Consider the following 14,274-nt stretch of genomic DNA (forward strand, 5'->3'; position numbering starts at 1 on the left):
CAGGGAGAATGGAAAAGATTCCACTCTGCAGAAGACAAAGGCAAACCACTTCAAGACTTTGCCAAACATAAACATGAACCAGTCCAATGGAAGTCCATGGGTAGGGCAGTTGAGGGAAAGTGAGGAAAGACTAGGAAATGTGTAGGCATGATGCTTGATTATTAAATTTTAGAGTTGGTTCAAACAATTCATTAAGGACATAATCCAGGACAAAACAAGAATGCTTTTTGGCAGCCCATCCAACACCTCACTTCCTTGGGTACCGGTACACTGCGTCTACAGTGTGTGTACCATTTACAGGATGTCACAACTTCTTCAACAACACCTCTCAAACCTGCAACATGCAGGACCTAGAAGGACAAGGGCAGCAGCCGCATGAAAAAACCACTACCTGCAAGTCACTCTTACTGATCACACACCGTGCTGACTCATCATCGCTGGGTCAAAACCTCCACCTCACAGTGCTGTGGGAGTGCCTTCACAATGCAGACTGCAGCAACTCACCACCAACCTTCTCCAAGGATGGTCAATAAAAAAATTGCTGGTTTTGTTAGCAACCAAGAATCAATTTTTAAAACTAACTAAAGATGTTTTGGAACAGGGTAAGAACTGCTATAGTATCGGGATAGTGGTGACATTGTGGTATTGTCATTGGACTAGTAATCCAGAGATCAGCACTGGGGACCCGGTTTCAAATCCCACTACAGCAAGTGGTAAAATTTAAACTCAACAGAAATCTGGCATTAAAGTTCTAATGAGACCATAAAACCAGGGCAGCATGATGGTACACTGGTTAGTACTGCTGCCTTATAGCTTTAGGGCTTGATTCCCGGCTTGGATCATTGTCTGCGTGGAGTTTGCACGTTCTCCCTGTGTCTGCTTGAGTTTCCTCTGGGTGCTCCGGTTTCCTCCCACACTCCAAAGATGTGCGGGTTAGATGGATTGGCCATGATAAATGGCCCCTTAGTGTCAAGGAGACTAGCTAGGGTAAATACAAGGGGTAATGGGGATAGGGTCTGGGTGAGCTTGTGGTCGGTGCAGACTCAATGGGCCAAATGGCCTCCTTCTGCACTGTAGGGATTCTATGATTCTATGAACACCATTGTTGATTGTTCTAACAATCCATCAGGTTCAGGGAAGGAAATCTGCCATCACTACCTGGTCTGTCATTGACTCTTCACTGAATCCCTAACGAGTCACTCAGTTCAAGGGCAATTAGCGATGGGCAATAAATGCTGGTGCCCACATCCTATGAATGAATTTAAAAAACCCAACAAGTCAAGCTCTTAAAAATAGTCAAACTGTAATGGTTGCATGTCCCTTGAGTGGGCATGGCCTCAGAATAAGGGGGAGCAGATTTAGGACTGAGTTGAGAAGGAACTTCTTCACCCAAAGGGTTGTGAATCTGTGGAATTCCCTGTCCCAGTGAAGCAGTTCAGGCCCCTCGTTGAATGTTTTTAAGGCAAGGATAGATAGATTTTTGAACAGTAAAGGAATTAAGAGTTATGGTGAGCAGGTGGGTAAGTGGAACTGAGTCCATGAAAAGATCAGCCATGATCATATTGAATGGCGGAGCAGGCTCGAGGGGCCAGGTGACCGACTCCTGCTCCTAGTTCTTACGTTCTTTCTTCAGAATCACTGCCTAATTGCTTGTTGGACCCACACATTGCGCATTTTCCAAATAATCTATTCCATCAGTCCCCATTGGGTGAAAATATCTCACTTATTCTTGATCTCACTCTGAGCATTATTTCGTTCTCTTCATGCCCCTGGTCGGTGACCCCCTTCTTCTTAGGATTGGTGGCTATTGGCTTTGTTGCTTGGAACAGAATAAAATATCTAGAATACGAAAGGTTGCCAACAGAAGGGCTGCTTTTTCATCTCATCAACAGATATCCAAAACAACTGAAGTAGAATAAAACAAAACAAAATCGGAATATTGGGTCGGATTCGCCAAACTCGCCCGCGGCTGAGATTCTCCAGTCCCGCTGCAGTGAAAGGAGATTTGGCAGAGCGGCAAGTTCTCCACTCTCGCTGTCAGTGGTGGCGGGGTGAATGAGACTGGAGAATTCCGGCCATTAATTTCATAGATCTATTCCTTCATTTACAATTTTCTTTCCATCTACTTCAGAAATTCCACCAGGCAATTAATTAATTCCAACAGATGGAATCTTAATATTACTTCTAATGGTATTAAAACAGACAGGAAACTTCTGATCGGGTTCAACCACAAATGTTTTTCAGTAGCCATCTTGCACAATTATGCAGCTTGGACATTGGGGAAAAGAATATTTTGCTCCTTCACCTCAGCACTAAACAGGCACCGGTCTCATCTAGACTAAAGCTGAATTCAAATTCTTTACCAGTGTCCATTAACGGTGCTCATTCTGGACAATATCCAGACCTCCTGTGATCATCTAAATCGGGCCCCTTGGACACCCCTATTCTCATTGCCTCCTTCCCCCTCCCCTCCAGCCGTCCCTCCCCATTCGTAGCCATGTCCCTAAACCCTGTAATTCCCTCCCTCAACCCCTTCACCTCTCCTTCCGCTCTTAAGATGCTCTTTCAAACCTGCCCTTTATGACCAGGCTTTCTTAAGGTTTATTTACTAGTGTCACAAGTAGGCTTACATTAACACTGCAATGAAGTAACTGTGAAAATCCCCTACTCGCCACATTCCGACGCCTGTTCGGGTACACTGAGGGAGAATTTACCATGGTCAATGCACCCTAACCAGCGCGTCTTTTGGACTGTGGGAGGAAACTGCAGCACCCGCAAGAAACCCACACAGATACAGGGAGAACGTGCGAACTCCACACAGACAGTGACCCAAGCCGGGAATCGAACCCAGGTCCCTGGAGCCGTGAGGCAGTAGTGTTAACCACTGTGCCACCGTGCCGTTTCATGTTCGCCGTTTCTTCCCTCTCCAAGGCCACCCAGCTACCAACATAACCATAGCAGAGGGGCAGAGAGGCAGGTCAGGTAACCCCCTCAACAGGCTCACCCCCTCCGGCGTCTGGACCAGTTAATGGTCAACGTGGCCAGACAGTCCCTTCTTATATGTGCTCAAGCTACTGAATCAATCAATACCTTCCACCTGTCTACCCTGAACCTTAATTAACATAACACTAATAAAAAAATAAGCGAGAGAGACCCAAAACACTATTACTCATGAGACTGCAATAACAAATCTTTCCAATTCCTAACCTAAAGGCCACAGTAAACAGACTGCTCAACTTACCTTCTGTAAAAATGCTACCACAGCCAAAAGGCATTTTGCATAAAAATCCCAGCTTGGTGTAAAACTTTTGTTTTCTTCAAAAATGTTAATGCAAAAGGTTGTTATAGAAGAAGAAGTCATAGAATCCTTACAGTACACAAGGAGGCCATTCAGCCCATCGAGTCTGCACCGACCACAATCCTATCCAAGCCCTTTTCCTGTAACCCCACGTTTACCCTACTGATCGCCTGGCACTGAGGCGCAGTTTAGCATGGCCAATCCACCTAACCCACACATCTTTGCAGCGTGGGAGGAAACTGGAGCACCCACAGGAAACCCATGCAGACACAGGGAGAACGTGCAAACTCCACACGGACAGTGGCCCGAGGCCAGATTCGAACCTGGGACCCTGGCGCTATGAGGCAGCACTGCTAACCACTGCGCCACTGTGCCTCCCTTATCTTAGCAGTTTCACAAAATACCAGCATCCCAATCTCTGTGCAATCCTCACAATGACTCTTATTGACAAAAAAGACTAAAGCAAAATATTACGGACGCTGGAATCTGAAACAAAAACAGAAAATGCTGGAAAATCTCAGCAGGTCTGACAGCATCTGTGAAGAATTTTGAGTCTGGATAACTCTTCATCAGAACTAAGAGCAGCTCCCCACCCCTCACCCTCACCTGAAAATCTTTCTGATTTTCTTTGCTCTGATGAAGGGTCATCCAGAATCGAAACGTTGCCTCTTTTCTCTCTCCACAAATGCTACAAGACTGCTGACATTTTCCAGCGTTTTTTTGCTTTTGCTTCTTTTTGGGCGGCACGGTGGCACAGTGGGTTAGCACTGCTGCCTCACAGCACCACAGATCCGGGTTCGATTCCCAGCTCGGGTCACTGACTGTGCGGAGTTTGCACATTCTCCCCACGTCTGCGTGGGTTTCCTCCGGGTGCTCCGGTTTCCTCCCACAATCTGAAAGATGTGCGGGTTAGGTACATTGACCTGAACTGGTGCCAAAGTGTGACGACTAGGGGAATTTCACAGTAACTTCATTGCAGTGTTAACGTAAGCCTTACTTCTGACTAATAAGTAAACTTTGACTTTAGAAGTTTGGAGAAGACATTTGGTGTCACAATTTTTCACTCCAAGGTGTATCGTCTCCTGTTTATGTTTGGTTATCATAGAATCATAGAAAGCCTAAGTGCAGAAGGAGGCCATTTGGCCCATCATGTCTGCGCCGACCATAATCCCACCCTATCCCTGTTACCCCACATATTTACCCAGTTAATCCTCCTAACACTAGGGTCAATTTAGCATGGCCAATCAACCTAACCTGTTCATCTTTGGAGTGTAGGAGGGAACCGGAGTACCTGAAGGAAACCCACGCAGACACAAGGAGAACGTGCAAACTCCGCAAATGCACCTTTCAAAAAAAGTCATGAATTATTCCATTCCTCGTGGCACTCATATTCTGCTCTTACCAAAACCTGCAGCCTCATTGGATTGCACACAACATGCTTGCACTTTCTAACCTATCACTGTTGCAAACCTACAAGTGGTGCTACTGAGTGCGTGTGGAGTAATCCGGTGACAGAATGAGGTTAATAAGGCAATAACCCCATGTTGGATCAATCACAAAGCAGCCCCTCAATTTTCTTGCAAAATGTTTTGTGCCAGGGAGAGGGCAAAGATTCGCAGAATTACAGTCCTTCAAATGGTTAACAGGCTCAAAGCTAAGCGAGCTTAATCCCAATTTAAAACCGAGGTTTATTAAGGGGCGAAAGGTACGCCGCGGTGCTTACTACGTGGGAAAGTGATTAGTTGGTCCGGAAATAACAGAAATAGCTGCAAAAACAGATTTGCCGGAATGCTTTTGCTGCGAGTGGGAAGAAAAATGTAAATTTGAAAATAAATGTAAGGGGAGTCAGCTATGTCACGTCGCAAAGATGAAAAAGTTGCACTTACCGTAGATACCAGTGGATATACAAGGGAAAGCCTGCAATTAGAAAAATAAAATCAACAAATTAAGGAGAATTCCAATGAAATCAAATCAGAGGTTATCACAGGTCGCCTCAGATTAAATCATTTACAAAAAGTACAGCTGAACCTTGATAATCCACCATTAGGAAATAAATCTCGGCGCTGAATAATAATGGAAATGTGTAGATCATCAGGATTCCATTGGGATGGCCAATCATACATTCAAGGGAAAAGGAAGCCAATTATATATGGTTCCCTTTAGCATCTCCTCCCAGTTTTTATTTAATCAACTCTTGAGTGAATTAAGGCATCCGTGTATTTTTTTCTCTGAACAAACTGCTACATGGTAAGACATCAGAACAGAACACGAGTAGGAAATGTAGCTTTACATAAACCACTCAATTAGATCTGTGGCTAATCTGCATCCACATACTTCCACAGAATCATAGAACCCCTGCAGTTGTAGCATGGTGGGTAGCACTGCTGCCTCACAGCGCTAGGGACCCAGGTTCGATTCCTGGCTCTGGGTCACTGCCTGCGCAGAGTCTGCACAGTGTCTGCATGGGTTTCCTCTGGGTGCTCCAGTTTCCTCCCACAGTCTGAAAGATGTGCTGATTAAGTGCATTAGATGCTAAGTTCTCCCTCAGTGTATCCGAACAGGCGCCGGAGTGTGGCAACTAGGGGATTTTCACAATAACTTCATTACAGTGTGAATGTAAGCCTACTTGTGACTAATAAATAAACTTTAAACTTAAATAAGTAAACTATAAACTGTGCAGGAGGCCATTCGGCCCATCAGGTCTGCACAGACCATAAGCCCACCTATTCCCATAACTCTATGCATTTGCCCTAGCTGGAGTGTGGGAGGAAACCTTGGTTCTGTAATACTGAATAACCATCCCAAAGAAAAGTCCACCAACCCTCATTCGGAAATTATTAAATGACTGATTCAACCTTTACGAAGGGTCGGGAAGGAGGGAACGGATTCCAGATTTCCACTCTTCTTTGTGTGAAGAAGTGCTTCCTGACATCAGGAGGATAGGGATGAGAAAAATGTCAGCCACGATTGAATAGCAGAGCAGACTCGATGGGCTGAGTGGCCTCATTCTGCTTCTAGGTCTTATCAGCCCTGATCTCTCTGACACATGTTGCCTCAGGAATGGAACGCACCCACCTGAATGCTGATGTGACAGAGCACTCCCTATCAGCAGCTGGGAGCAAATACCTGGGCTGGGCTAACATGGATTAAGCACATATGAAATAGAACCACAGCACCACAGAGTCAGCTAATGTTCTGGGGACCCGGGTTCAACTCCCGCCAAGGCAGATGGTGGAATTCGAATTCAATAAAAATATTGAGAATTTAGAATCTACTGATGACCATGAAACCATTGAGATTGTCAGAAAATCTGATCTCTTTTAGGGAAGGAAATCTGCCATCCTTACCCGGTCTGGCCTACATGTGACTCCAGCACCACAGCAAAGTGGTTGACTCTCAACCGCCTTCCAAGGGCAACTGGAGATGGGCAATAAATGGTGGCCAGCTCACGAATGAATAAAGAAAGACTAGCAGGGCGAGGAGGACCAATGCTGATGCTACAATAGAAACATTACAACCTTTTCCAGGTGACGAACATTCAGTTCCTTTCAATAGTAATCATATCCAATCTACGTTGGAACAAGTAAGCTGATAAGGTGATCAGCGAAACTGCTGTAAGGATGGGAAATCTCCAAGAAGGTCAGGCCCATGTGTCATGCAGGCAAACCCCACGTTCGATAAAACACACTTCCATGCAGAATGATCTAGCTTGTCTGAAAAACTGAGGAGAACCTCGCTCCCAAGATTAGACTCAATATTCTGTAACATCAATGACCATCTGTTGAGACGAAAAACAGCCAAATATTCTGGGCAACACCAGAATTTCAAGCATTGCTACATCTGAAAGGTTGAGGAGGAAGCTTTCCCTGTGCCATTTCTCTTTCCCACCCCCCAGCAGATTCTATCCAGTCTCACATCAATTACTGAAACCTCATCCTTTCATATAAAATACTGTGTGTTCCTATCCATACAATTCATGCAATTTCTACAGTGCAGAAGAAGGCCATTCAGCCCATCAAGTCTGCACCAACCGTAATCCCACCCAGGCCCTATTCCCGTAACCCCATGTATTTAGCCTGCTAATCCACCTGACACTAGGATCAATTTAGCATGGTCAATCAACCTAACTTGGGCTGTGGGAGGAAACCGGAGCACCTAGAGGAAACCCATGCAGACACGGGGAGAATGTGCAAACTCTATACAGACAGTGACCCACGACCAGAAGTGAACCTGGTCCCTGTGGCTGTGAGGCAGCAGTGCCATCCACTGTGCCACCATGCCACCTCCTATGAGAGTCAATCATCAGTTATCGAACCATGCTCAACTCATGGAGCCACAGGAAGTGGGAGAGATCCTTAATGAGTACTTTGTATCAGTATTCACCAAGGAGAAGGACATGACAGATGTTGAAGTCAGGGATAGGTGAGTGAATGATCTAGCACAAGCCAAGATATTGAAGGAGGAGGTGTTGAGTATCCTAAATTACACTAAGATAGACAAGACCCCGGGGCTGGATGGGATCTAACCCAGGTTACTGCGGGAGGCAAGGGGAGAAATAGCCAGGGCCTTAACAGGTATCTTCCCATTCTCTTTGACTGGAGATTCCAAAGGACTGGAGAATAGCCAATGTTCCCCTTTCTAAGAAAGGGAGCAGGGACAATCCAGGAAATTAGAGGCTGATGACCTGACTTCAGTGGTGGGAAGCTTTTGGAGAAGATACTGAGGGACAGGATATATGCACATTTGGAAGAAAATGGACTAGTTATTGATCGGCAGCATGGTTTTGTACAGGGAAAGGCCATGTCTCACCAACTTGACTGAGTTTTTTGAAGAGGTGACAAAGATAATTGATGAGGGAAGGGCCGTGGATATAGTTTATATGGACTTTAGTGAGACATTTGACAAAGTCCCACATGGGCAGACTGGTACAAAAACTAAAATCACATGGGATTCAGGGTGGGCTGGCTAAAACTGGCTTGGTTATAGAATGAGTGTTGGTTATAGAAGACAGAGAGTAGCAGTGGAAGGGTGTATTTTAGAATGGAGATCTGTAGCTAGTGGTGTTCTATAGGGATCAGAGCTGGGACCTTTGTTGTTTGCATTATAAGTAATGTGGAGGAAAATGTGGGTGATCTGATCAATAAGTTTGTGGATGTCACGCAGATTGGTAGAATTGCTGATAGTGCCAGGGACTGTCAGAGGATACTATAGGATATAGATTGGAGGCTTGGGCACAGATATAGTAGATGGAGTTTAATCTGGACAAATGTGAGGTGATACATCTTGGAGGAGCAAACTTAGGTGTGAATTATACTGTAAATGGCAGAACCCTTAGGAACATTAACATACAGAGGGATCTGTGTGTGCAGGTTCACAGTTCCCTAAAGGTGGCAGCATAGGTGGCCAAGATGATTAAGAAGACATATGGCATGCTTAACTTCATCAGCCAGGGTACTGAGTACAAGAATTGGGCAATCAAGTTGCAGCGATAGCAAACCTTGGTTTGGACACATTTGGAGTGTTGCGCGCAGTTCTGGTCACCACATATCAGAAGAAAGTGGAAGCTTTGGACAGAATGCAAAGAAGATTCACCAGGATGTTGCCTGGTCTTGAGGGCGTTGGCAAGGAGGAGATGTTGAATAAACTAGGATTGTGCTCACGAGAAAGACGGAAGCTGAGGGGAGACCTGATAGAGGTTGATAAAATTATGAGAGGCACAGACAGGGTGGATAGTGAGAGGCTTTTTCCTCAGGGTGGAAGTGTCAATTACAAGGGGGCACAGGTTCAAGATGAGAGGGGCAAAGTTGAAGGGAGATGTGCGGAGGATGCTTCTCACACGGAGAGTGTTGGGTGCCTGGAACGTGCTGCCGGAGGAGGTGGTGGAAGCAGGCACACTAGCAACAGGGTGACTTGATAGAGGTTTACAAGATTATGAGTGGCATGGACAGAGTAGACAGTCAGATGCTCTTTCCTAGGATAGAAAAGTCTAGTAGGGGACATAGATTTAAGGTGCCTGGGGAAAAGTTTAGAGGAGATGTGTGAGGCAAGTTGTTTTACACAGAGGGTGGTGAATGTCTGGAACATGCTGTCTGGCTAAGTGGAGGGGCAGGTACAGTAGCGGCATTTAAGGAGCAACTAGACGAATACATGAATAGGATGGGAATGGAAGGGTACGGGTTCTGTAAGTGCGTATGGTTTTAGTTTAGGCAGGCACCATGGTCAGTGCAGGCTTGGAAGGCCAAAGGGCCTGTCCCTGTGCTAAACTGTTCTTTGATCTTATTTAAGAGACATCTGAATGGATATATGAGTAGGGAGAGAATAGAGGGATACGACCGAGTGAGGGCAGGAGGTTTGTTTTACTTGGGGCATCATGATCGGCACGGGCTTGAAGGGCCTGTTCCTGTGCTGTACTTTTCCTTGTTCTTTGTTTGTCATTCAGTAGAGGGGTCAATTAGGTCTGAAACATCTGTTTCTCTCTACAGATGTTGCCAGGTCTGCATTTTCTGGTTTTATTTCAGATTTCTGGCATTCGTAGTATTCTGCCTTTAACGCTCACTAGGAGAGTGCCTTGTGTTATGTGTGGTTTTCTCATTTGTTTCTTGTCCACACCACCAAGCGCTCCAGTCAAGCCATCCCGTCCGTTTTGTTCCGCTCAGCTGCATGATTTTTTTGACTTTGGTGGCACAGTGGTTGGCACTGCTGCCTCACAGCACCAGGGGCCCAGGTTCAATTCTGGCCTCGGATCACTGTCTGTGTGGAGTCCGCATGTTCTCCCCGTGTCTGCATGGGTTTCCTCTGGGTGCTCCGGTTTCCTCACACAGTCCAAAAGATGGATTGATTGGCCATACTAAATTGCCCCTAGTGTCAGCAGGATTAGTAGGGTAAATGTGTGCAGTCATGGGAATAGGGCCTGGGTGGGATTGTGGTCAGTACAGACTTAGTGGGCCAAATGGCCTCCTCTGTACGGTAGAGATTCTAAAATTAGGTAGAATATTCAAAGTTGCTCGTGGCCCATGCCTCACTGAGTAATATTCAAAGTGTTCGGCTGCATACGGTCAGCACCACCGGGAATCGAACTCTGGGACAGCTGAACAAAGCTGCTGACCTTGTGCTCAGGGATCTCCCAGAGAGGTCTTGAACAGGGTTGATGTCTGAAATGCATCAGCGGACGCTACAACTTCACAAAGCTGACAAAGATGTTGAGGGTGTTTATGCACGGATAAAGTTTCAAGGTTATTTATTAGTCACAAGTAAGGCTTACATTAACACTGCAATGAAGTTACTGTGAAATTCCCTGAGTCGCCACATTCCAGCGCCTGTTCAGGTCAATGCACCTAACCAGCACATCTTTCAGACTGTGGGAGGAAACCGGAGCACCTGGAGGAAATCCATGTATACATGGGGAGAACACGCAGACTCAGACAGTGACCCAGACCAGGAATTGAACCTGGAGCTATGAGGCAGCAGTGCTAACCACTGTGCCACCCCTAATTGGAAGAGCATTGCAAATCATTCAGCAGCCTCTCACCAATTTTTACAGATGCACCATAGAAAGCATCCTTTCCAGATGTCGCACAGCTTGGTACGGCTCCTGCTCTGACCAAGATCGCAATAAACTACAAAGGGTTGTGGACACAGCCCAGTCCATCACGCAAACCAGAGTACTCAAAACCAAAGTATTGACTCTGTCTATACTTCCTGCTGCCTCAGAAAAGCAGCCAACATAATCAAGGATCTCACACACCCCAGACATTCTCTCTTCCACCTTTTTCCATTGGGAAAAAGACATAAAACTCTGAAAACACGGACCAACCAGCTCAAGAACAGCTTCTTCCCTTGAAAGGTAAGGCGCTCTTTGTGGGTTTGACAGGGCAGATGTTGCTTCCTCTGATTGTGTTATCTAGAGCCAAGAGGGGGTTCAGCTTTTTAGATGAAGATGAGGAGCAACGTCTCCCTTCAGAAGACCCTTTGTCTCTATCCCAAAGGACTGTGGAAGCTCAGTCATTGAGGATACGAAAGCACGAAATTGATGAATTTCATTTGGTCACTGAGGGAATCGAGGGAGACAGGACAGGGTGGGAAACTGCAGTCGACGCAGATCAGTCATGAGTTTATTAAACGGTTGGTCAGGCTCAAGGGGCCACACGGCCTACTCCTGTTCATATTTCTTATGTTCTTATCATGTCACTTTGCAAACTGGGTCACCTCAATCTAGTTCACATTCCCTAGCACTTGACTGTTCTGTAGACTTAATCCCTCGTGGACGAAATTTAATTTATCATTTTAATATGAACTCCACTGAAATCCTTCCAGTGCCAAGTAGACAAAAGTTCCAAAGTGTGGTAGCATCACATTTCCAAAATGTATCTTTCAGCCTCACCTTACTGGTGCTCATATTGGCTAATTAAATTCAATCGAGTCAATAAAAGAAAAATAGACATATAAATATCTGGGATGTCCATACCTCACCTGTTCAAGGTTGTAAGGTATACTTTTAAAGAGTTCCTTCTTTAAAACAATTGCTAGATTGTTAATGGTCAGGATTTGATCGAGCTTTCTTCAAAGGAACTACAACTAGACAGGTGTATTAATTGCAGTTGTATTAACCAAGTGAGAAATCAGTTAGCTGAGTTGGCTGGACAGTTGGGTCATGATGCAGAGTGATGCCAACAGCAGGGGTTCAATTCCCGTACCGGTTGATGTTATTCATGAAGGTGCAGGGGGTCCTTGATTACGCTGGCTGCTTTTCCAAGGCAGTGAGAAGGATAGACTGAGTCAATGGATGGGAGTGATGGTTTGATGATGGACTGGTCTTCATTCACAACCTTTTGTAGTTTCTTGGGCAGAGCAGGAGCCATACCAAGCTGTGATACAACCAGAAAGAGTGCTTTCTATGGTGCATCTGCAGGAGTTGGCGAGAGTTGTAGTGGACATGCCAAATTTCCTTAGTGTCCTGAAAAAGTAGAGGCGTTGGTGGGCTTTCTTAACTATTGCTTTGGCATGGGGGTGACCAGGATGGGTTGCTGGTGATCTGGACTCTAAGAAACTTGAATCTCTCAACCATTTCCACTTCATCCCCGTTGATGTAAACAGGGGCATGTTCACTACTACAATTCCTTAAGTCGATGACCATCTCCTTTGTCTTGTTAACATTGGGGGAGAGATTATTGTTGCTGCACCAATTCACCAGATTCTCTACTTCATTCCTATACTCTGCCTCGTCATTGTTTGACCCATTAGGGTGGTGTCGTCAGCAATCTTGAAAAATCACATTGGTGGGGAATTTGGTCACACAGTCATTAGACTTTCAATTCTGGATTTGTATTGAATTCATCTGCCACGGTGGGATTTGAATCTGCGTCCCCACAGCATTACCACGGGTCTCTGGATAGCTAGTCCAGTGACAATACCACTGCCTCCCCCCGAGAGGAGATAGTTTACTGAGGGATGCTACATACAGCTGGTATGCAAAATCATACCCAAAAGTAAAATTTCTAAACTGCTTTAGAATAAAGTCCATTTTACCGTTAAACTGTGACTTGCTGAAAGATATGATAAACAGCTCAGCTTGAGTTCAAGGCAGGTTTTAGTGATGTCTTCATTAGGCTGTATATATGACAAGTTCCAAACAGAACAAGCTTTTGTTCAATGCGACAGATAACAATGGCTCAGTCTGCACACTCTGTCTCCATCAAACGTGCATGCTCCTTTTCCAATGCTCTATAATTGGTCCAGAATTTCAGTTCAGTTCCACTGAGTCACTTACATTTGAGTAACAAAAGCCTGCATTTACATTGCACCCTTCATCTGGTAAAACATCCCAAAGTGCTTCACTGGACCATCATTGGACAACGTTCGACACTGAGCCACTTAAGGAGATGCAAGGGTGAGTGAACAAAAGGCTCCGAGGAACATAACATTTTCATAGAATCCCTACATGTAGGAGGAGGCCATTTGGCCCATCGATACTGTACCAACAACAACCCCACCTGGGCCCTATCCCGTAATCCCACGTACTTACATGAGCTAGTCCCCCGACACTAAGGGGCAAAAATCATGGTCAATCCATCTAATCTGCACATCTTTGGACTGAGAGAGGAAACCAGAGCACCCGGAGGAAATCTATGCAGACACGGGGAGAATATGCAAACTCCACACAAACAGTGACCTGAGGTGGAATTGAACCCGGGTCCCTGGGTGCTGTGAGACAGCAGCGCTAACCATTGTGCAGCCCTTCAAAAAGGAGAAGAAACAGGTGGAGACGTTTAGAGGGTTTTCCAGTGCTTAGGGCCTTAGGGGCAGGATAGTGGAACAGTAATTAGCACTGCTGCCTCACAGCGCCAGGGACCCAGGTTTGATTCCAGCCTCGGGTCACTGTCTGTGTGGAGTTTGCATGTTCTCCCTGTGTCTGTGTGGGTTTCCTCCAGGTGCTCTGGTTTCCTCCCACAGCCCAAAGATGTGTGGGTTAGGTTGGTTGGCCATGCTAAATTGCCCTTTTGTGTCAGGGGGATTAGGACTGAAAATATGTGGGATTATGGGGATGGACCTGGATGGGATAATTGTCGATGCAGGCTTAATGGGCCAAATGGCCTCCTTCTGCACTGTAGATTCTATGAAAGTATAACTAGCAATGGTAGAGTGATTAAAATGCGAGGACACATAAGAGGCTAGAGGTACATTGCTGAGTTGAGTCACCAAATCATAGAATCTCTACATTGCAGAGGGTGGCCATTTTGGCTCTTCAAGTCTGCACCGACACTCAGACAGAGCATCTCCATAACCGCATGCATTTACCCTGCTAATTCCCCTAACCTACACATCTTGGGACACAAAGGGGCAATTTAGTAGGGCCAATCCACCTAACCTATACATTCTGAGACACTAAGAGACAATTTAGTAGGGCCAATCCACCTAACCTATACATTCTGAGACACTAAGAGGCAATTTAGCACGGCCAATCCACTTAACCTGCACAT

General features: G+C 45.7%; 1 protein-coding gene across 2 annotated transcripts in view; it reads right to left on the reverse strand.

The window, feature by feature from the left end:
• macrod2 (mono-ADP ribosylhydrolase 2) overlaps positions 1–14,274 on the reverse strand; it is an 855,710-nt gene that overhangs the window by 220,698 nt on the left and 620,738 nt on the right. For both annotated transcript variants that reach the window (XM_080200007.1, XM_080200006.1), the window contains exon 8: positions 5,185–5,215. In XM_080200007.1, the coding sequence (XP_080056133.1) occupies positions 5,185–5,215 (31 nt within the window). The remainder of the gene's footprint in view (positions 1–5,184; positions 5,216–14,274) is intronic.

The sequence above is a fragment of the Carcharhinus amblyrhynchos genome, chromosome 12, assembly GCF_965287045.1.
Source record: "Carcharhinus amblyrhynchos chromosome 12, sCarAmb.v2.hapA, whole genome shotgun sequence".
In the NCBI taxonomy this organism is placed as follows: Eukaryota; Metazoa; Chordata; class Chondrichthyes; order Carcharhiniformes; family Carcharhinidae; genus Carcharhinus; species Carcharhinus amblyrhynchos.